This window comes from Benincasa hispida, chromosome 1 (assembly GCF_009727055.1).
Source record: "Benincasa hispida cultivar B227 chromosome 1, ASM972705v1, whole genome shotgun sequence".
NCBI classification, from domain to species: domain Eukaryota; kingdom Viridiplantae; phylum Streptophyta; class Magnoliopsida; order Cucurbitales; family Cucurbitaceae; genus Benincasa; species Benincasa hispida.
In genome coordinates, this window is record NC_052349.1 from 1908951 (window position 1) to 1932431 (window position 23481).

The 23481-nt window shown below is 34.6% G+C and overlaps 1 protein-coding gene across 5 annotated transcripts; it reads left to right on the top strand.

The window, feature by feature from the left end:
* The first annotated feature begins 2927 nt into the window (after positions 1–2927).
* On the top strand, positions 2928–22359 carry LOC120069876 (brefeldin A-inhibited guanine nucleotide-exchange protein 5). Of its 5 annotated transcripts, none has more exons than XM_039021710.1 (34): positions 2928–3073; positions 3226–3425; positions 3765–3843; positions 4095–4317; positions 4447–4568; positions 4654–4712; positions 6367–6424; positions 6505–6589; positions 6710–6904; positions 7035–7093; positions 7204–7273; positions 7356–7424; positions 8951–9073; positions 9162–9215; positions 9324–9412; positions 9528–9624; positions 9722–9820; positions 9927–10127; positions 10273–10383; positions 10484–10668; positions 11420–12040; positions 12675–13092; positions 14192–14431; positions 14560–14683; positions 14773–14921; positions 15691–16053; positions 17129–17295; positions 18275–18531; positions 18658–18836; positions 19915–20034; positions 20236–20372; positions 20588–20921; positions 21088–21183; positions 21859–22359. In XM_039021710.1, the coding sequence occupies exons 2-34, from the start codon at positions 3320–3322 to the stop codon at positions 21919–21921; spliced, it is 5352 nt and encodes a 1783-aa protein (XP_038877638.1). In that variant the 5' UTR covers positions 2928–3073; positions 3226–3319; the 3' UTR covers positions 21922–22359. The 5 variants fall into 5 exon arrangements, with proteins under 5 accessions (XP_038877638.1, XP_038877656.1, XP_038877647.1 ...); XM_039021728.1 differs by having other exon boundaries at positions 2937–3052; XM_039021719.1 differs by having other exon boundaries at positions 2967–3104.
* Positions 22360–23481: the final 1122 nt, after the last annotated feature.

The following is a 23481-nucleotide window of genomic DNA, read 5'->3' on the forward strand; positions in this document are numbered from 1 at the left end:
TGAGAACCGAATTAATTTGAATTGTTCAAATTAATAAAAACGAATTAATTATATGAAATATAATGTATATGATACATTATATTATAAAGTTTTAGTGGGAGAAATAAATATTTGAATATGATTCAAATATTAATTATATGAATATGATTCATATAAAAACTATAAGTTAAAATTAATGTGAATTTGATTCATAGGTTATGTGAGAGATTTATAAACTATAGGTTACATAGGATATATTATATATGATATAATATAAACTATAGGTTATATGTTATATGTGATATAACATATAGTTTTATTAATAAACTCGGTTTTATTAATTATTATTTTTTATTTAATTTAAATATTAAATAATAAGGGATGAAAATAATTTTAATAACCTCCTCCCCTTTAATCTCTCATCATCTCTCAGTACGTGGAGGGAGTCCTTACTTTTCACAGTGAGGTGGTTTTTACTTTTTTCTCCTTAGACTTCATGCAAGTCCTGTGCTTTGGAAGTTCTTTGAAAAATCTCTTCCATAAATTCTCTCATGAAATCTTCCATTCCTTTTTCCAAAATTTAATCATTGCAAGCCCACAACTTCGCATTGATTCTCTTCCTTGAGAATAATGAGGAAGTCTCATGGTAGTGTTCCCTTTTATTTTACTATGTTGCTGCATTGGTGAGACCGGAAGGGAGACGGAACGTAACCGTTCATGAGACCAGGAGAGGAAATACGAAGAACTTTTGTCTTCAAGGGTAAGTTCCCAAATTTCTCTCTTTCCTATTCAAAGCATGCCGTGTAATTTGATTGACTATTTATCCTATAAATTTTCATATGGTTCTCTGAGTTTTCTATTTGTCATCAAATTGAAAATTAAAACGTATGACGTTTACACATTTCTGCCTGGGATTCAATCCCTTCATGTAATTAATGTGGGCGATAGATATTTATCGTTGAATGTGTGCTTGTTGCTTATATTGAACCGATCTACCTAGTTGGACATAGACAAAAATGGAGACAAAGACCATAGTTTGAAGATTTTGAAATTCTATCACTACGAAAGGTACCAGGTGTTGATCGATGTCAAATTGTTAGAATACCTTCTATTGGTGAGGAGCCATAACAAGTTCACAAGTGTACACGATGTGGTCTGAGAAGACATAACAAGAAAAAAATGCAGATAGGCACTGATAACACCTGACATGGGTCCATCTAGGCTGCATGATATGTAGTGGGAACATCTAAGCGATCACTTATTACTTACTACACGATCTCTTATATTATATTATATTAGGAAATCACTTATTACTTACTACGAGATAACTTAATCCAGGTTGGGCGATTGCTTAACTAATACTAAACGATCGCCCAATGTTTACTACACGATCTTGTATTAAATTATGGGTGATTGCTTGTAGATGTTTTTTTTTCTTTCTAATATGATACTTATGGTTTAATTTATATTAAAATGCAAATGTAAAATATATGATTTCATTCAACAGAAATATAAATTACCATAAATATTTATTTACCTATATTTGGGCAACACATTGTTTCCTGAACAATGACATATGATCTTGTTATAGACTACTCGTATCCTTCTTAGTTACAAGATATTCAACAAATATCACATAAAAAATGCCACAGTCAAGAGAGATTTGCCCGTTTAGAGGGTAACCTTCGATCATTTCACTTCCCATGACATGTACTTAAATTTTCGATAATGTTTATCAAACTCAACTGCTATCAAGATGGACAGTGGCCACCAGTTGTAGATTATCATTCATGACGTCTTCACCGATGTAGTTTGGCATGGAGTCGAAAATGTATATCATGCAATTGTACAAGTCAAAGCCATAAGCCAATGTTGTTTGATGTTGATTGGCCCAAATATGAAATCCACCTCTATCCATGCAGGTTTGTGGTTCTCATGTTGTCTAAGCGCATAGTCAAGGAAGTAGTTGTCTGCCAATAACTTCATACGTGCTCCATAATTATGAGAGAATATGAGAGATTGCGAACGATCCCTTAGTAAAATGATGGAATAGGCATCGACTTCAGTTGTATCATTTGATTTTAAAAAGAGAGGTATAATTGATATTTTACACCACGCAAATGTCCGAGGAAATTTGTACGAATGACCCAAAAATTGGGCCGAAAATGTCAAATGACTCAATTTTTTTAAAAAATACCGAATGACCCTTTCCTAACATCAAATTAAGGTGAAATTACCAAAATACACTCACGCGCGCACAAAAAAGTATCTCGCTCTCGCTTGGTCTCACTCTTTCTCTCTTTCGTTCTCTCTCTCTTTCTCGCTCTCTCTTTCTTTCTTTCTCTCTTTCTCGTTCTTTGTCTCTTTCTTTCTCACTCTCTATCTCTTTCTTTCTTTCTCTCTCTTTCTCTCTCTCGGTCTCGATCTCGATCTCACTCTCTCTCGGTCTTGCTCTTGCTCTCTCTCGGTCACGATCTCGCTCTTTCTTGGTCTCGGTCTCTCTCTCACTTTCTTTAGTTTTATTGACTTTGGTTTTGCTGAAGTTGGTTAGAGAAAAGTCGCGAGCATCATCGGCAGAACAAGAATAAAGAATAAAAGATTTTCGTCGAGTTCGTCCGCTAGAGAAGATGAAGAGGAAGTAAAAAGGAAAAGAAAAAAGAAAAAAAGATCGAAGGTCACGCCAGAGAAGAAGAAAAGAGAAGAAAAAAATAAATCTAAAAGGCAAATTTATAACTTCACTCATCTTTGACATCAACAGAAGGTCATTTGACAATTTTTTTAAAATTTTTTTTGGATCATTTATCATTTTGGACTCAATTTTTGGGACATACATACAAATATTCCAAAGGTCAAGTTTTTAGGTTATACACGAAAAAGTTTTTTTTTTTTTTATTTTTGAGTTATTTTGTGAAATTTGACAAGTGAGAGAGAAAAACGTAAATCGGTAAGTGGCTCGGCTCGGCTGACTCGTCAACTGCGGGGGGATGAAAACAAAGAAAAAAGAAAAAAAGGAAAAACAAAGAAGAAATTGGCGTTGCAGCTAAAGCTCTGTTCGCTCGTTTGCAAGAGTCAGGTCCGAGATCCTGAAGCTTGTGTATAGATCTATCAACGCCTCGCCTTTACTTGTCTCTTACTATTTCTTCAATGGTTTGCTTGCATTTGTTAGCTCGAAGATCTTTTAATTGTCGTTTTTTTTCTCATTCATTATGGGAAATTGTGATGTATTGGATCTGTTTGAACTTGCAGAAGTTTGAATCGACCTGATTGATTCGATTGGCGCGGTCTGAATCGACCTGACTGAGATCACTGCCATTGGAAGAGAAAGCAATTGGTGATAGATATGGCTGCTGGTGGTTTTGTCACGCGGGCTTTCGAGTCCATGCTTAAAGAATGCTCTGGCGGCAAGAAGTATCCGGCTCTTCAGAAAGCTATTCAGGCATTTCTAGGTCTCGTTCTCATTCGTTTCTCGAATTATCCAAGTTTGCATTATGGATCTGTCTGTTTCTTCCCGTGAATCTACGGAAATCTTCTTAATAACCGTTTTTCTTCTGCCTGGATTTTTTTTTTGGACTGTTGTTCGTCCTATTTCCACTGGTTTTACACTTCCATTGGTCAAATGCATTGGTTAATTCTTTAACAGAAGTTTGGCATCTATTATCGCATTCCGAATTAGCGAGTTTAAGAATTTTGTTCGGTGTTTCGTGCATGTGTATGATTTTCATGAAAATTCTCCTAGCCGTTTTGCACAATTTTCTTACTGACGAATTCCAGCGACCGCTTTTCAGATGGTACGAAGGAGGTCAATCAGAGTCAAGCTACACCTATCGAGACAAATCAACCGGCAACTTCAGCTGGAGATACCAGGTCTTTCTCCGTGAATCTCCTTTGTTCTTCGTAATGTAGCTAGTATCTTTCATTTCATTATTCCAAGCACTTTCAGATCACAAAAATGATCTAAGAAAATGGATATTAGCTCCTTGTTCTTTTCAATTGTTTCATTATATATGAATTGGCGTGCACAAGAGTTTAAATTCACTAATTCATTAGAAAAACAAGAAAAAAGTAGAAAAAGTCTTTGACAGACAGGTAACTTTTCAAATCACTGTTGGTTATAGTGAAACTGGAGGGGAAGCAGATGAGTCTCGGACAGCACAAACTGCACAGGAGGTTGAGAATGATGGCAGGAAAGTTGCTCCACGTGAACATATATCAATTGTGTTAGCAAATGCTGGCCATGTCTTGCATGGAGATGATGCAGAGCTTGTTTTGAATCCACTTCGCCTCGCATTTGACACAAAGAATTTGAAAGTCCTAGAACTTGCTTTGGATTGTCTCCATGTACGTCTTTAATTGTCTATGAAACTTTAACCTTTGATTGATGATTGCTTCTTTAAAAAGCAATATTTTCTAACGATCATTCATGAGATTTTTATGTTATTTTGAGATCTCTCGTTGTATAATTCACAGAAACTCATTGCTTATGATCACTTAGAAGGTGATCCTGGTTTAGAAGGTGGTAAAAATGTCTCTCTTTTCACTGACATTCTGAACATGATATGCGGTTGTATTGACAATTCATCTCCTGATAGGTATTTGCCATTGCATATTCTGAACATTTTTCACACTTCTGTTCTGCTTTTTCGTGACCAACTATTTGCATTGGATGATGTGCAGTACAATTTTGCAAGTGTTGAAGGTTCTTCTTACTGCAGTTGCATCTGCAAAATTCAGAGGTACATGGTTATAGATAGGTGGCTATGGTTGTTTGTTGCTTAATCATGTTTTGAAAAATGGAGCATGGATGAATGGGATTTTATGCATCTTCGTCTGGGTTCTTTTCCACTATCTTGCCTTCGAGTAATTTTTTAATTTTGAGATTCTCTTCCAATTTAAAAGTTTATTAGAACCATGAATTTTATTTCAGAAGTCTCATTAATTAAAGCCTTTGGTGGTGCATTTAAGTTATTATGAAGTCGACTTGTTGCGACTCTTGTAAATGAACTATAGCATCATTCCTACAAAACCAGCCAAACATATTAAATGTTGTACATTTCTTCTTTTGATTATTTTGTAAGGCCGTGCAATATAAATCTTCTTGGTGATCTTCTAACTATAGGAAATTCTTTTGTAATTACAACCATTAGATTACTTTTGATGGAAGACTCTTCATTTATAGTTTTTTGGTTAGAGTTTCCTCCACATGCCCCTTAGGCTGTTTGCATTTTCTCATAAATTTATTTTTCTGTTTCTTATTAGAAAATGAATGCATTCTTTTAAGGGCAGTGCGTGATATGTTATATGATACCATTTTCCTTAGTAGCTACAACAAGAATCGTTATGATTTTGAATTTTTCTCTAAAGCTAGGTGATTGCAGTTTATATCCCTGGACTTAAGTATTGACCTGTGGGCAGGAACGCCAGATGTACTAGGCAATTTCTTCTTGAGCCCTTTAACTAACTAGAGTTGAGCATATGTATTGTATCTTGTCACAAGTCCTTTCAGGTAACCTATTGGTAATATTTGTCTTGGAACATGATGTTGGGGGTTCTAAATTCCTTGACTTTAAAGAGACATCCACACAGTAGCTTGTCTCTGAGTTTTTTATTTCCTCTGCAAGCAAATGCAATAAAAAAAATCCCTAAGCTGGTTGGCATAGGTTTATTACAGTAGTCTAGAGAGCCTCTGGATGGCCATAGCTCAGTGCAATGCCCTCATTGAGATTTTATCTATATTCAAGTTGGGTAATGATGAGGTGAGGTCTTGGGAAGACGAGTGAGTGGGAAATGAGCCTCTCTTTTCTTCATTACTGTACTTTCTGGACAAGAGCATCTCTGAAGAAATCTAGAATTCTGAGAATAAGAGAAAATTGGGAGGTGTATTGACTTCAAGAAACATCTCAAAAGGAGGGAAATCAAATACTGAACCTTGTTTTTTGAGGTGGGAAGTGCTAGGATGGATTATTGAAGAGAGGCTAGGTGGTGGCCGTGGGTTCTTCATCAGGGCATTTTCCTATAATTTGACCATTGCATGAAGCGGTTGATGATTTTTAGTGTTTGTAGAAGTCTTGTTAGCCTAACAAAGGGCGTTTTCTTGATTCACAGTTCTTGGTGTGATGGATTATCATTTGTTCATCAATAATTTCTTCAAAGACAAGGCCATGATTATATGTGTTATTGCTCATTTCACCATCCTTTTGAGGTGATGGAGCGAAAGGGTAGGCCAGTCTTCAAATGTTCTTGTGCATGCACTGATAACGAGTTTGTCATATGCTTTCTTGAGTAGTTCTCAATACTTGTTTATTGTGGGCTTTTCTTCCTTACTGTCAATTCCTTTATGACTAAGTCTTCAGTTTTCTAAATTCAATTTATTCTCTTCTTGAAATGCAGTACACGGGGAGCCTTTGTTAGGAGTCATTAGGGTTTGCTACAACATTGCTCTCAATAGGTAGTTTGCATAATGGCGTTGTTTGATCTCTTATTGTCAACCTAAAATAGTAAAATTGAATCACTTCCTTAAATCTATAGCAAAAGTCCCATAAATCAAGCTACTTCAAAGGCAATGTTGACTCAGATGATCAGCATTATATTTAGGAGAATGGAAACCGACCAGGTATGTAATTAAACCTAGGTGCAAATACCTTTTTCCTAGTAGTTGACAAGGACATAGATAGAATAAAATGCTTCTACCTCGATTGGAAAGTGAGTGACAGAGAATTTGATGGACATTCAGGTTAGTTTATCTACTTCCTCTGGGGCAAAAGATTCTGTCTCAGCAGAAATTTCTTGTACGGTAGATGAAGAAACTACTGTGAACGAAGAAAATGACAAAGAGACTACTCTAAGAGATGCACTCAATTCAGTTAAAGACACATCCCTTGCATCAGTAGAGGAGCTTCAGAATCTTGCAGGTGGTGCTGATATCAAGGTACATATTCTTTTTCTGTAGGTTTTGTTTGGAATCCTGTGAACAGTTAGCTTCTTGCTTCCTTTGTTCCTCAGCTTCCAGGAAATTTGCATTGTTATGTATGAGTTACAAAAGATCTTGTGTTGAACAGGGTCTAGAGGCTGTTCTTGACAAAGCTGTTCATATTGAAGATGGTAAAAAGATGTCACGGTATATACTATAATGTGCCTTAGACTGACTGTCACTCAAATGTAATTATGGACAATGATACTTAGTATTTTCTTGAATGATTAAAACCCTTGTTATTCACATTCTTCAAGAGGGATCGATCTGGAGAGTGTGAACATTGTTCAACGTGACGCTCTACTGGTATTTCGCACCCTTTGCAAGGTTGGTTGTCTCAGAATTCACTCTGCATTGTTGTGTTTATCATTTTAAGCCTCTCATTTGATTCTGCAGTGCTATGTTACAGATGGGAATGAAGGAGGACACTGATGAAGTCACAACCAAGACTCGCATTTTATCTCTTGAGCTTTTGCAGGTTAATCGTGTAGCTTGCTTAATGGTTTTGCATAATTAATTATATGTTCAGTATATGACACAGTAGAGCACCGATGGCCTCCAATACTTAGTTTCAGTTCAGAAAATTAATCCAGTCCTTTCAGCTTAACTGCTATTTATTGACAATCAGTATACTGTTTAATATCAATCTTGCCCATGGCTGAATTAATCTATCGTGATTTTGAGAATGGAGTTCAAGTGACTGTCCTGATTAAGTTTTATGAATGGAAGGCGTTTTTGGTTCTAAGAATGAAAGATATAATTTGATTTTAAGAATAAACAAAGAGCTGCAAAGTTCTATTTTCTTTCCAGTTTAGGTTTCATTCCACCTTAGGTTTGCAGCTCCAATTTCTCTCTAGCTTAGATTTCATTACTTGGATATTTTTAAGGAGGAAACATTATTTTCTATAAATTTTGCTAGTATTAACATAATAATGTTACATTATTGTTCATTTCGTTAAATTAGTAATATTGATTATCAATATTTACTATTATTTTAATTACTTAATTATACTGTTCTAACATTGATATTATTTAATCTTTAATGTACCATTCACCAGATTTTCTACAATATTTTAACATCTTTACATTAGCTATATTCTTATTTTCTCGAATGTAGTCATTTTGGCAAAGCAGTACACTCATTTTGAGTACATCCTATTCAGAAAAATTTTAATATTAAAATGGCAGGAAGATTGTAAATTTTATAGAAATGAACATTTGATTTGATATTCCAAGTTATTATAAAAAATTGCTTCTATCTGTAATAGCTATTGAAATGGTAACGATGACTATTCACAATAAATCACGATCATCATCCAGTGAATCATTAATGCTTCTAATTATATTTATGCTTCAAATATAGGAAATTTGTCTATTATTATTGAACAGATACGTTTTACTTTTACCTATTTATATTTGTTTGTGATATAACTTTAATGTATTTTAATATTATAACTGCGAACTGGAAGATTCTTCTTTTATAGCTTGATGAGGGGCGGGTTTTCTACACTTGGCCCCTGGGCTGTTTTTTTCTCCTTCTTGTTAAATGTATTTATCTCCGTTTCTTATTAGAAAAATCAATATTATATTATAATATCACAATATATAATTAATGAATGTGCCAAAGTAAACTTAGTTTAATGGTAATTGGCATGACCTTCCATCTTAGAGGTTGGAGGTTCAATCCCCCATCCCCATAGTCAATAATTCTGAGAAGGCAGGATGTTGGAAACCAACTAGTGTTTTTTATTTTTATTTTTTTAATTTGCATTTGGGTGAGATAAAAGTTATTTTTGGACATTTTCTTGCTATTATATTTGTTTAATATTTAATATTTAATATTTTTTGGTTAAATTTTTTTTTTCTTTCTATCACGTATACGACTCTACGAAAACCCATAGAAAGGTTTGCTGAACTTAAATTTCAAGATTTCTTTTTACATGCGTTGAATACTGAAAGTCCCTTCCCCCCCCCTCATGTACTCAATATGATATGATCTCGCAGGGTTTATTAGAAGGGGTTAGCCAGGCATTTACAAAGGACTTCCATTTTATTGACTCAGTGAAAGCATATCTTTCATATGCTTTACTAAGAGCTTCTGTTTCACAATCTCCTGTAATATTCCAGGTGTGCATGCTTAACAATCAATATTTACTATCTCATTCAAGTGAAACAGTGAGATATTTGTTTCTGATCATGCATTTTCTCCTGACAGTATGCAACTGGAATATTCTCTGTGCTTTTGTTGCGATTCAGGGAAAGTCTTAAAGTATGTATCTTCTTTATCCTGATGCTTAATTAAAAATTGTTAACTAGTTGTTTATAAAATTTTCTTTTAATTAGATAGATGCAGTCAACTCAATCTTTTCATTTTCAGGGTGAAATTGGCATATTCTTTCCCCTGATAGTTCTGAGATCATTGGATGGCACGGATTTTCCTGTTAATCAAAAAATAAGTGTTTTGAAGTATGACTCTCTAATGCTTATTAACATATGTTACGTTTATGTCATTCAATCTGATTATTCTGTTCTGGTTTCGGAACTTCATCTGTCAATTTCATTTTTTTCTTTCTGTTTCCAGGATGCTTGAGAAAATATGTAGGGAACCTCAAATCCTCGTTGACATATTTGTCAACTATGACTGTGATCTTGAGGCTCCAAATTTATTTGAACGCACGGTATGGTCCTGTTTAATTTATTCTGATTTCAAATATTTTTTTTGGAGTCAAACATATTGTTTTGGGCTTATTCTTTCTTTTCCTCCGTTTTATGTAGGTAACCACTTTATCTAAAATTTCTCAAGTCACCCAAAATGCAGATCCAAATATGGCAGCTGTATCCCAGACTTCTTCAATTAAAGGATCATCACTTCAAGTGGGTCTTATACTGCCCATTCTCCGATTTTGCTATAATTTGTGCTTTATTTTGCATGACTACTTATTGGTTTGATAGCCCTTTCTTTTTTTCTTGACCCTTTCAGTGCCTTGTGAACGTGCTTAAATCATTAGTTGACTGGGAGAAGTCACGTCTTCATTCAGAAAAGCAGAGTTTAAGTATTCATTCGTCAGAAGAAGAGTCTTCAGGCAATGAAAATCTTGAGGTTAAGAGCAGGGAAGATGTAACAGGTAATTTTGAGAAGGCAAAAGCTCACAAGTCCACGGTGGAAGCTGCCATCTCTGAGGTGATTAAAATTTAATTTACGCCTCTTTAGTTGTGAAAATATAAATTTTTAATATCCTACTTTTGGCTGATTACTAAATTTTCTGATCTCTTTTATTGTTATGAACGTATTTCAGTCCCTAATCTGTAGTTTTTATCCAATACAGTTCAATAGGAAACCAGTAAAGGGTGTTGAGTATCTGATTTCAAATAAGTTAGTGGAGAATACACCATCTTCAGTTGCCCAGTTTCTCCAAAATACTCCTAGTTTGGACAAGGTAGAATCTCTTTCTTCAAAGAACGTTGGTTGCTATGTTTTATTTGGCATCTCATGACGAAATGGCTCATTATAGACATGTTGCCACTTTTTATTTCCAGACTATGATTGGCGATTATCTTGGTCTGCATGAAGAGTTTCCTGTTGCGGTCATGCATGCATATGTAGATTCCATGAAATTTTCAGGCATGAAGTTTGATGCTGCAATTCGTGAATTTCTCAAAGGTTTTCGTCTTCCTGGGGAAGCTCAAAAAATTGACCGCATCATGGAAAAATTTGCAGAACGGTATATTTACATCTATGTGCATGTGTTTTTAAAGATAAGAAATGTTCTTTCGTTACTAAAGAAAGAGTAAAAGAGGGGAGGATAAGGAATTCACTCAAAAGGGCAATGAGTTTACAAGAAAAAGCACCCTGCTTGGCACAGATGAGAGAAAAAGATAAGTACAAAAGTGATTGCAAAGAAAACATCAGAGAGAAGCCATTGCTTTCACGATCTCCCAAAAGTTACCTTAATAGAATAATGATAAATTTTCTAATTTCGTTTGAATCTTAACTCTAGAAAAAAACTTTTCTGCCATTTTGGACCCTCCCCTCATTTTTTTGGACAAATGGAATTGCATTCCTTTGTAGAATTGGTTCCAACCAGAACGTCAGACTTTGTGGTTAGTTTACATACTTCATAAGCTTCGTTCCTATCAGACATGTTGGTTTTTTGCGTAATTTGACATGTGCTGAAGCAAGATATCTTGCGTTCAGATCTTTGTTTTCAATTTAAAAAAAAAAAAAATTGATCATGTGTTGTCTTGCTTTTCAAGTAGTCTTAAACCATATGGGAGGAGAGTGTTGAGAAAAATCTCAGTAAGCAAAGTCTAATAGGATCTAATCCCTTAGGTAAGATGTTATTGTTATCTTTTTTCCATCTCGATAATTGAAGAGATTGTTCAAAACTCATGCTCGATTATTTTCCTTTTGCTGAGATGATTTTCCCTTTTCTAATGCTAGCTGGTGATGTGTCTGTGTTCTATCCATGGCAGATATTGTGCAGACAACCCAGGCCTTTTCAAGAATGCAGACACTGCATATGTTCTAGCTTATGCAGTGATTATGTTGAACACTGATGCTCATAACCCTATGGTGTGGCCTAAGATGTCGAAGTCTGATTTCACTCGCATGAATGTCACGAATGATCCAGAAGATTGTGCCCCTACAGAACTCCTGGAAGAGATATATGATTCTATAGTTAAGGAAGAGATCAAAATGAAAGATGACTTTATTGACAAAGCAAAAAGCCGCAGGCTGGAGGGTGAAGAGAGGGGAGGCCTTGTGAGTATTCTAAACTTGGCTCTTCCAAGAAGAAAGTCCTCTACTGATGCCCAATCCGAGAGTGAGGCTATTATTAAGCAAACACAAGTTATATTCCGAAATCAAGGAGCAAAGAGAGGTGTTTTTTATACCTCGCAGAGAATTGAACTTGTAAGGCCTATGGTTGAGGCTGTAGGATGGCCTCTACTTGCTACCTTCTCTGTTACCATGGAGGAGGGTGACAACAAACCTAGGGTTGTTCTTTGTATGGAGGGGTTTAGAGCTGGTATACACATTACACATGTTCTTGGGATGGATACCATGCGCTATGCATTTCTAACATCTCTTGTTAGGTATAATACCTTTCTTAATTAATGTTTTATTAGTTTGAGAAGTTAAGGAAAAAATCAATTTATACCCCATGTGTAAGACTTCTTTAAATGCAAGGGTTATTGCAATATTAAATAGAAATGCTAGAATCAAGAGGATAATGGCGGTTGTCCTTAATAAGAACATTTGTCTTCTTCCTCTATCGTTCTTTACTTATTTAGGTAGAACCGTGCGATGATTTTTCTTGCTACTTTGCTAGGATTTGGGAGAAAGAATTATTTAGGTAAGCTTGGGTTGATTTTAAATGGAATCAAATGAAAGTATTTATAAACCACTTCTAGATGGTCTAAATTGATTTACTTATTAAAGTTCAAGATTTTAACCTATTCAATTATTAGTTTAGAGTTTTAATTGATACAACCTACAAAGTTTAAAGATACAAATTGATTGTTTTTTCCCACAAAATTTAAAATATAATTTTACACTTATCTGAGTTTTTATCTATCTTTTTTATTGCATCTGCTACTGCTGTCGTTTGTTTAATTTCATGTTCTAGCGATAATAAGGTTTGCATTTGACTTATGGAACTAGTTTGTCAATTGTCTTTTTGTTTAAATTTTCGGAAAACTGATGAATGCCGTAACGTTCTCTTGCTAGGTTTACTTTCTTGCATGCGCCAAAGGAAATGCGTAGTAAAAATGTGGAAGCATTGCGCACGCTATTGGCTCTGTGTGATTTAGAGACAGAATCCCTTCAAGACACTTGGAATGCAGTTTTAGAATGTGTGTCCCGTCTCGAATTCATCACATCAACTCCTTCAATCGCGGCAACTGTCATGTATGGATCAAATCAGATCTCCAGAGATGCTGTTGTTCAATCCCTAAAAGAGTTGGCTGGGAAGCCTGCAGATCAAGTATTTGTGAACAGTGTCAAACTTCCCAGTGACTCGGTTGTGGAGTTTTTCACTGCTTTATGTGGTGTCTCTGCTGAAGAACTGAAACAAACTCCTGCACGTGTTTTCAGCTTGCAAAAGCTTGTTGAGATAAGCTATTATAATATGGCTCGTATTCGAATGGTATGATGAGTTAGAAGCAAGTTGTTGATTGATAAATTTAACAATATTTATCTACAAATTTCTTGGGGGTTATGTCATCCTAATCTGATCAACTGAGGATCTTCATAGTTCTGACAAGGATTCTTTGACCTATCTAGTGATATATTCATTAATCCAGGGGACTTAAGTAACTGGGCCAAATGTTTAATATTCTCTTACAATAGTGATAGGATTATCTCCGGGATGTCTTGTCATGTTGCTTGCAATCTTGAATCCATTGTGATGATTAAAAAATGTTTATGGGAGTGGTGGTTGCAGGCTATTTAAATGGTTATGCATGTTCAATTTCTTGCCTATAGTTTTCTTTTCCTTTGGTTAAAATACTAGCGTCTAAGGGCATGTCCTCATCACCACCCTAATATTTCTTTGAACTGCATAGGGACTGAGAATTTTAGAAAAAGAAGTATATGGGCACACCAACTGTGCAAAGTGTTGACTTTCTCCTTCCATCATGTTGCTTAACCAAGTATATTGCGATTCCAAGTGATACAATGTCCATGAAGTTTTTCTTTTACTCAGAACTATATGCACTGTAAAAAAATTTCTTTGCTAACTGTTAATTTAGCCAAGCAAATACAATTATCAATTTTGTTTTCACCGTGTTTATTGTTGTTTCCTAAGCCTTACTTTTAATATAAATAGTGTATCTTGAATTATAGGTGGAAGAATGATCTCCTCTTGATGCAAGGATGACTTTTGGAACTTCCTTTTAATTGCTAAGATAGTTTTCTGCATAACTTTATTTTACTTAATGAATTTGATGGCAAACTGAGACATTGAATTTCATGTTGTAATTTTTCAATATATGTGAAGTCTTCATTGTTTACATGGACATTTCTTCTTTTGCCGCCTCTGTATTTGGTACTTTTCTTTATCTTGATGTAGATGCTATTTTAATTTGTTAATTTCAATATTTGATTCTTCTGGAAACGATTACAGTGTAGACAATGGCCTATGAGCTTTCTTAGAAAACCTTGTGTAGGAGTTGGTTATGTATCACTTACTTCTATACATTCGCTCAGTTCTTAATATTCGAAGTTTCTACTTGTGCATCTTCCAGGTTTGGGCTAGGATATGGTCTGTCTTGTCAAATCACTTTATTTCTGCCGGGAGTCATCATGATGAGAAGATTGCAATGTATGCTATAGATTCTCTGAGGCAGCTCGGGATGAAGTACTTGGAGAGAGCTGAACTTGCCAACTTCACATTCCAAAATGACATTCTTAAGCCATTTGTTGTTCTCATGCGTAACAGTCAAAGTGAATCTTTAAGGAGCCTCATTGTTGACTGTATAGTTCAGGTACGTCAAACTATCAACTTTTATAGCATTAAACTATCAGCTTTTATAGCAAACTTCAAAAATCACTTTGTTATATATGATCCTACTGGAGGTTTCTAGCACATTTATTGGATTATTTTTTATCATAGATGATCAAATCAAAAGTTGGTAACATAAAGTCTGGATGGCGAAGTGTTTTCATGATTTTCACAGCATCCGCAGATGATGAATCTGAGTCAATTGTTGAAAGTGCCTTTGAAAATGTTGAACAGGGTAAGCATTTTGTTTTCTGTTGAGAAATATTTATATTTTGGCATATTACTCCACAGAGTTTGAATATCTAATGCTGAAGAGATTTGCAGTTATATTGGAGCACTTTGATCAGGTGGTTGGGGACTGTTTTATGGACTGTGTCAACTGTCTTATAAGGTTCGCCAATAACAAAAGTTCCCATCGTATAAGTTTGAAAGCTATTGCACTCCTACGTATATGTGAGGATCGATTGGCAGAGGTTTGTTTATACTATCTTGTAGTGTGAGTTGTTAGCAAATCACTTGCATCTAAGATGCTATGCCCAAATACTCTGTTATTTACATGAAAGATTGTCTTTTTCTTCTTGTTCCTCTTCTTTTATTTTATATTATTTTCTTTCTTCTTCTTCTTCTTCTTCTTCTTCTTTTTATTATTTATTTATTTATTTATTTTTAAGTTTTGAGTAGCGAACTTGATGTGCAGCCTTGAGTAGTGGTGTTAGCACAAAAGGATCAAGTGGAATCGGTCCATGAGAAAATGTGGGAGACTTGATATATTAATTCATCAGGAGTACACTTCTAGATAATATGGCCAAAAGAAAATATGGGAGACTTGATTTGTTTCCATTAGAAGGAAGCTTGTGATTAAAGAATTTTTAGGTGCACTGTGAGATCACTTTAGACTTCAGAGTAATCTCTTTAAAGTTAAACTATTTATTCAACATCATTTGGATTCACTAATACAAATAATAATAATAATAATTTGGATTCCAACTTGATGTAATCCTTCTTCTGGGAACTAAGGGTTGCATTCACTACTGAGGACTTTACGGGTATAATAGCTGCAGCATATACTTAAGGTTTCTTCAATTAGTTATGATATGAAACACAAGTTTCGGATGAATCTTTTTTTATTTGTATAATATTTTGGGGATAATGATAGTAATGAAGCTTGTAATAACTATGCCGATACTCAGTTTTGGATAATTCAATAGTCTATCTATTCAAGTCAACTGATTTAATGCATAGGGCCTTATACCTGGTGGTGCTTTGAAGCCAATCCACGATAATGATACTGCTGATCCAGCATTTGATATGACTGAGCACTATTGGTTCCCAATGCTTGCTGGGTTGTCAGATTTGACATCAGACCCAAGACCAGAGGTCAGAAGTTGTGCACTGGAAGTTCTGTTTGACTTGCTGAATGAGAGAGGTGACAAGTTCTCAACGTCATTTTGGGAGAGCATTTTTCATCGTGTCCTGTTTCCAATTTTTGATCATTTGAGACATGCTGGGAAGGAAAGCTCGACTTCTAGTGGTGATGAGTGGCTTCGTGAAACGAGTATTCACTCGCTTCAGTTGCTTTGCAATCTCTTCAATACATTTTACAAGGTATTACTGGGCTTAAATTTGGGCTTTTGTTCCTCCCCCCATCAAGTTTTAATTTTCAATTGTACTGGATCTTGTCTATGGCGTTAATAAACCATTGACCCTGATCCTCCAGTTCCTAGAAACCTTAGCTGAAGTCTTAAATAAACATTTCAAATTTGTTAAATTACACAGATCTACCAGACACAAAAATTGGAAGTTTAGGGTTCCCTTGGACATAAATCTTAAGTTTAATATAATAAGTCAATTAATTTTTAAAAATTTCAAATTTGTAAGAGACCTATTAGACACAAAATTAAAAGTTTAGAGATCAAATAGACTCAAATATAAAGCCGAGGGTAAAAAATACCATTTTATCCCTGCACTTTGGGATTAATCCCATTTGGCCTTGTACTTTCAAATGTCCAAGCCTCTATACTTTAAATAAATCTTAAAACTAGTCCTTAGTGTTAGTTTGAAGTTAGTTTTTATCGCACTTGCTAAATAAAAATAAAAATTTTATTTAAGAAAAGACAATAGGGCTGCTAGCAATTTCTTTCTTATGAAAAAATTTAACCATAATTAGCAGTAGACCAAATGGTATTTTTAACCTTATTTGAGTGAGTTTATATGCCTCTCAGTGAGGTGGATAACTGCCATACAACTTTTCTCATTAGAGAAATGAAAACTGCCATACATACAACCTTTCTCATTAGAAACATAGGATTTCAAGTGTGCCTTGCTTCTTAGCTTTCTCGTATTCGTTGGAGCCAAATCCATGATAGTGAGGGGGTAATATTTTTTCTGTGTGGTCTAAAATGCCTCTGTTTGCTTCTCTGACCAAGTTACTGAAAAATATTCTTTTGTGATTGCTGTGATGTTTAAGATTTGACTTCTTTGTTAAATAGGATTCGTGGTTGGTAAGTATTTTTAATTAATAAATTTTGTTTTCATGAAAAATGCAAATGTGATCTAAAAAGTTTTTCACTGATTATTAGCGGAGTTGGGACATTCAGTATCTAAATTATGCTTTTCAATCGATTGTAGTTGAGTTTTTCTGTAAATCTTTTGCGTTGACGTATATTATTTTCTCCTTTAGGAGGTTTGCTTTATGCTACCTCCACTGTTGAGCTTGCTATTAGATTGTGCAAAGCAGCTGGAACAATCAGTGGTTTCATTGGCTTTGGGTGCTTTGGTGCACCTAATTGAAGTGGGTGGACACCAATTTAGCGAGGATGACTGGGACACATTGTTAAAAAGTATAAGGTGAACATTACTTTTTTCCCCTCCTCTCTCCCTCTCCCTCTTCCCCCCTCTTTTTTGTTTTTTTGTTTTGTTTTGTTTTTTGTTTTTTTTTTTAAAGAAGACATGAAGCAAACTTACTTTCCGTTGATGTGTGAAAAGTTACAAAAAAGTAAGGAGCCAAAAGTTACGAATTAGTGAAGAGCGAAAAAGTTTACAAAAATGAGTAAAAACAAGAAAGTTAAACCCCAAATGATTTTTTTTAAAGAAAAGAAAAAAAACAAAAACCAAGTGTATAACTGCCGAACACCCTATCAATGAGAACCCCCCAAAAGATGTTAGAGATTTAGCTGATTCATACACATTCACCAATCTTTTGCCTTTCTGGTAACCTGAAATGCATGAAAATTCCCGTGAATTGCTTGACAAACAATCAATCTCCCCCTCTTTGGGAGTGAACTTGTCAAATTTTCTAGTTTTTTTCTTTTACCCATGAGTTCGTTAATGGTGACTAGAAAATTTCTAGTTTATACATAACTTTTTCCTTACTTCAATCTTCTAAGGCCAACATCTAGAGCCACTTGTTAAAGTGAGTTTACCTCAGCAGTAATTGGCATGATCTTCCATCCTAGAGGTGGGAGGTTTGTTTCCCATCTCCACAATTGTTGTAGAGCCACCCCCCAACTTCTCCATCCCCACAATTGCCCCCTCCCCCAACACAAAATAAGAAATCTGGAAATTGCAAGTTCTACATACCAATCTTTTAGCCACAGAAGGTATATTCATGCCACGAATTTCATTTTCTTCTCACAATTTATCTCTAGGTCCAAAGAAATTTAAAAGATTTGAGAACTTTATAATATATTTGTTTACACTTCCTCCTGATCTTATTCTTTAAATAAAAAGCAATATGCCATCCCCAAATTGAAAATATGTGAAAGTGAATATTACCATTATCATTGCAAATGTCCATTCTTTTGCTTCTGTTTCTGTCTTTTCTCAGAGATGCTTCATACACAACTCAACCACTTGAATTACTAAATGCTTTGGGTTTTGAAAACCCAAACCATGATGAGTTGAATATTGTTGATGGTACTTCCTTGAAGTCGTCTAGCCAGCAAGAAGCAAAGAACCATCATTTTGATGTCGGTGACCATGGAAAGGTATCTCCAAGACTCTCACCAAGGGTTGCAGAAATCATTACTCGGAGTCCCATTGAAGAGTCTGGGTTACAGTTTACCTCAGATGAATCTGCTGAAGGTTATTATTCTTTTATATCAGTGACAAGCCACATTCCTTTGATTTCCTTGTCACCTTTGTAAATTACATCTGTTTACCATTTAAAATTGTCTAAAGAAGTAAGGAATGAAATTCTTTATATTGTAGGTATTCCATCACCGTCAACAAGAGCTACAAGAGCTGCTGAAGCTGGAAATCTACAGCGGAGTCAAACAATAGGCCAAAGAATTATGGGAAATATGATGGACAATATCTTTGTTAGAAGTCTAACTTCAAAATCTAAGGGACGTGCATCAGATGCCTCTGTGCCATCTTCTCCTATAAGGGTATTGTATTATGGAATATACTTCCATAAGTTGTCTTTGACTTTATCACATATGTAGGATAGGGTTGTTTGTAACCTTTTGCTTCGGAACTTCGTTCACTTTCCTTCATATATTTCTTTTCTCACGAAATTGCTTATTGAGAGGGAAAAAAAAAAGGATTGAAACGACCTAGACACAACTTTTTACTTGTTCAAATAACAAAGTAAGGCGAAGCATGGTCAGGAACTACAAATCTCTTTATCATAAACAAATTTTCTTTTGCAAACTCGTTATTACGGTAGTTCCTACAGAGGATCGAACTAATGACATACAATACTTGAATTCTTTGATGTAGATGCCACATAATTTGTTCTCACCCTTTGAATGCCAATTGGATTTATATTATAATAGAATCCTAGGCTCAAACAATCCTTCGATTGATGATCCTTAAGGGAATTCTTGGTTAAGTTTTCCACCCTAACAAAAAACAAAAGAATTAGGCAGATTCTATTGTCCGACTTATAGATAAGAATGACTTTGGTTATCAAATGATTGTACAACTTGGAGTAATTTACTTTTGATACTTAGTTGACATTCATAAAAAGTATCTCATGATTGAGAGATTAAGATCCATTGTAATACATTTTAACAAAATTCAAGCAAAGACTTGAGTTTTCTTGAGCATGGGTGCTGCCATAAAACTAGGAGACCAGGGTTCAGTGCAGTATTAAAAAGCATCTGCAATATCTGCACTTGAAATAGTTGACAAGTAGTGACAAGGAAAAAGACCTGCGAAGTTTGATGTCCCTCTATCAACACTGATTTTCTCCTTCATTGGCTCCTAATTTCTCTAGATATGCTCTCTGCTTGAGTTACTGCCCTGTGTTTAATCAATCAAGGACTGGTAGTTGTTCTTCTAGGTTAATGTGTGTTGCAGCTTGCTTTCCATGTTCTCGTTCATTTTATTCAATATGTATTTTATGCATTCTTTTTCCTAGTTTGAACCTATGGAAGTCTTTGTAGAAGCTAAACACTGAAACCTAAAAACATCTCTTATATGTTCTTGGTTTGTTGAAAAGTTTACATTACTCGGTTGTAGCTTCCTCCTGACACCGTGGATCCCGAGGTGAAAGAGGATGAGGAAAGTCCACTATTGGGGATTGTTCGGGGCAAGTGCATTACACAACTACTACTTCTTGGTGTCATTGATGGAATTCAGGTTTGAAGCTGACTCAGTAATGCTTTTTTGTATTATTGTAAGAAATTTCGTTCATTGCTACCTCTTGTCACCTGCTGGTGGTAATATGATGAGTGAGAAATTTTCATTGAATATGGTGGGGATCATGGTATGAAGGGGAAAAGGAGTGCTATGAATTGTATTATAAAGTATTCACATTATAATACTGATGCATTCTTGCAGAAGAAATACTGGGTCAAGCTGAATGCACCACAAAAGATAGCCATAATGGACATTTTGTTATCTTTGCTGGAATTTTCTGCTACATATAACTCATACAACAATCTCAGACAGCGCATGCATCATATTCCTGATGAGAGGTAGGCTGATAAAGTTGTTAATTTTGTATATTATATTGGATATAATCAGAATAATATTGACCAATCAGGATCATAATCAACCAAGAAAGAAAAACGTATCAAAGGAAAATACTAATTTGGAACAAATTCTAATTTACTTTAACAAAATTTTTGTTTTTTCTTTAACACATCTAGATTTTTGTAATGGAAGATAATCATAGTTCTTTCTTAAACAGGCCTCCACTGAATCTTCTTCGTCAGGAGTTAGCTGGAACTTCAATTTATCTAGACATCTTACTTAAAGCAACTTCGGGATTTAATACGATTGAAGCAGGACATGAAAAAATTGTTGCTAATCTGGAAGTTGATTCTGAATCGGCCAGCAATGATTTAACTTCCACACCAGATTCTAGTGCAGTAAACAATGTTGACGGAATAGCTGAAAACCGGCTAGTATCATTCTGTGAACAGGCTCTACGGGAGGCATCTGACCTGCAATCCTCTGCAGGGGAAACCACTCACATGGATGTTCATCGAGTTTTGGAGTTACGTTCTCCGGTGATTGTTAAGGTATCGATCAGTTGGCCTTGACCATTCAACTTTTAAATGTACTACATAAATGTGATACTAGAATTGTATCTTTTATTTTCTATGATTGAAACAGTTGGTTTTTTTTCTACCAAGATGAAATGCATCGTCTGAAAGGTAATTGTTTTGATTTTTTTTTTTCATGCAGGTGATCAATGGCATGTGCTTCATGAACAGTCAGATATTCAGAAGACACCTGAGAGAGTTTTATCCTTTGCTTACTAAACTTGTATGCTGTGACCAGGTATTCTCCTGCAAAAAGTTCAATATTCTCAGTGATGGTTATTATTTTCTTATATGGGTCTTATGTGTGAACTATATAGGAACCTTTTAACACTATCTGATAGAAGTTAGAACTATTCACTATTGCTACTTTTATCAGATATTGGTGTTTCTTTTTGGTACCTATCTATGGTTTTGTTGTGGCCCCTGTGACTTTTACTGGCTCTTGGGAGCATTTATTATGATTGCCATAATTTTTTATTGTTTTCTTCTAATATTTGTGCTATTCATACTTTTATCATAATTTCTTTTATTTTAAAACTTCAATATACATGCTATTCATGGCCATCTATTTACTTCATTACAAACAACTTTCTATTATCCATAATAGTGGAGTGGAGTAGTTCTATAATTTATTTCACACAGCTGGATTGGTGATCTTCGATCAGTTACTTTGTCCAAGTCAACATTTTGGACTGTATTTATTGACTGTATTATTTTTTTTTAAGTACAATTGGAGGTAGGAGGATTCAAACCACTGATTTCGTGGTTATTAACATACTTGCATGCCAATTGAGTTGTATGCTTACTTTGGCTATTGACTGTTTTATTAATCCAATACACAATAAACGTGAGAGATTCACTATGTTCATTAGGGACATGTTGTTTCTGATTACTTTTTTCTTGGTTTGTTCAGATTGATGTTCGTGGAGCTCTTGGTGATCTCTTCAAGATACAATTGAAAGCACTATTGCCATAGTTTCTATTGATTCTTTGTTCTCAAATCTCTCAAAGAGTGCTTTTAAGCATTGTTGCGCACATTCAAGCTGATCATCATTTCATCACTCTCCTATATCCGCCATATATTTCATGTTCCTCAAAATTGAGTTCTCACTCTTCGGATGACAGTTATTTCATCAATGTCAGATTTTTTTTTTTCGGTAGGAAATGGAAGGAGAGGGTAAAAGTAGAAGTTAACCACGGTAAACGGAGGCAAACAGCAACATATTTTATCACGAATGAAGTGAAATCATTGTCTCCTTGGTCTTACTGCGTGGTCATGGTAACTTGGGTAAGAATTTCAGATATTATGCCCACTCTCCAATTTTGAGGTGTGAATTTATTTCTTGATTATTGAAGTATTAATTTTAATGACTTGTAATTATTCATAATAGTTATCATCTAATTTGAGTATAAAGCTTTTGTTTTATTTCTATATAATCTACTTATATATATGGTTAGATTAGACACATGAGATTACCTCGTCTTAGTTTAAGTTGGTACAAATATGAGAAAGAAATAGGGTAGTTAGTGATGAAGAAGAATATAAATGCATATATGTGTACATATATTTTGAGTTCAATGGTTGTAGGATGTGGGAATTGAACCATCGACCTTTAGAATAGTATTATTGTCTTTTATTCATCGAGATATGTTTAGATTGAATGATAGAGAAGTATATATTGATTGACAATTATTAAATTAAATTATTCTTTTAACAGCGAAGAGAAATTGGAAAATGGTAAGTATGAAAATAGGGTTTTTCATATTTGACCTTTTTCAAGTAATTGAAGTCTATTGCATGTCACATTCAGACGATAAATTATAAACTTTTGGAACCAAGATGGATTACACTGATGTAAATGGATCTTTAATTGTGAAGAATATTATGGCTGGTGGCTGATGAGAAGATTTCAAGTCTTGATAATTATTTTTCATCATTGTCCTACCACATCTTTTATTTGGTTTCTCGATTAAAGTTTTTTTTTTTTTTTTTTAAATACTAGTAATAATCTTTGAATGTTAAACCAATTCCACAATCAATTGCCAAAGATTATGTTATTGGACATAAAACGTTCGAACAAGTCACCAGGAAGAGAACCTCTCTTAGATATTAAAGGTTTTAATTTGGTTAAATTGCAGTTTAGTTTGTTATGTTTGTGTCTATTAGGACAATGAACTGAAGTATTAAATAAAGATCTAAGTTTTTAATTTTACGTTTGGTAACTTCTTGAGCTTTAAAAGAATTCGGAAGTTTTAATTTGTTATTAAGTCTTCAAACTTTAAAAATGGTCTCCCTTAAAAGTGTTTAATATATTTTTGAACTTTGATGTCTTATCTAATAGTGGATGTCCTTCAATAGATTTGTGAGTTTTGGAAAATGTCAAATAGATTAAGAACTTATTGGATAGAAAACTGAAAGTTCAAGAAAAAGAAAATTGAAAGTTCGAGGCTTATTGAATACTATAGACTACAAGATTGAACAATCATATTCAACACTTTTTAAAATTTAAAATCTTGATGGTTGACACAAATAGGA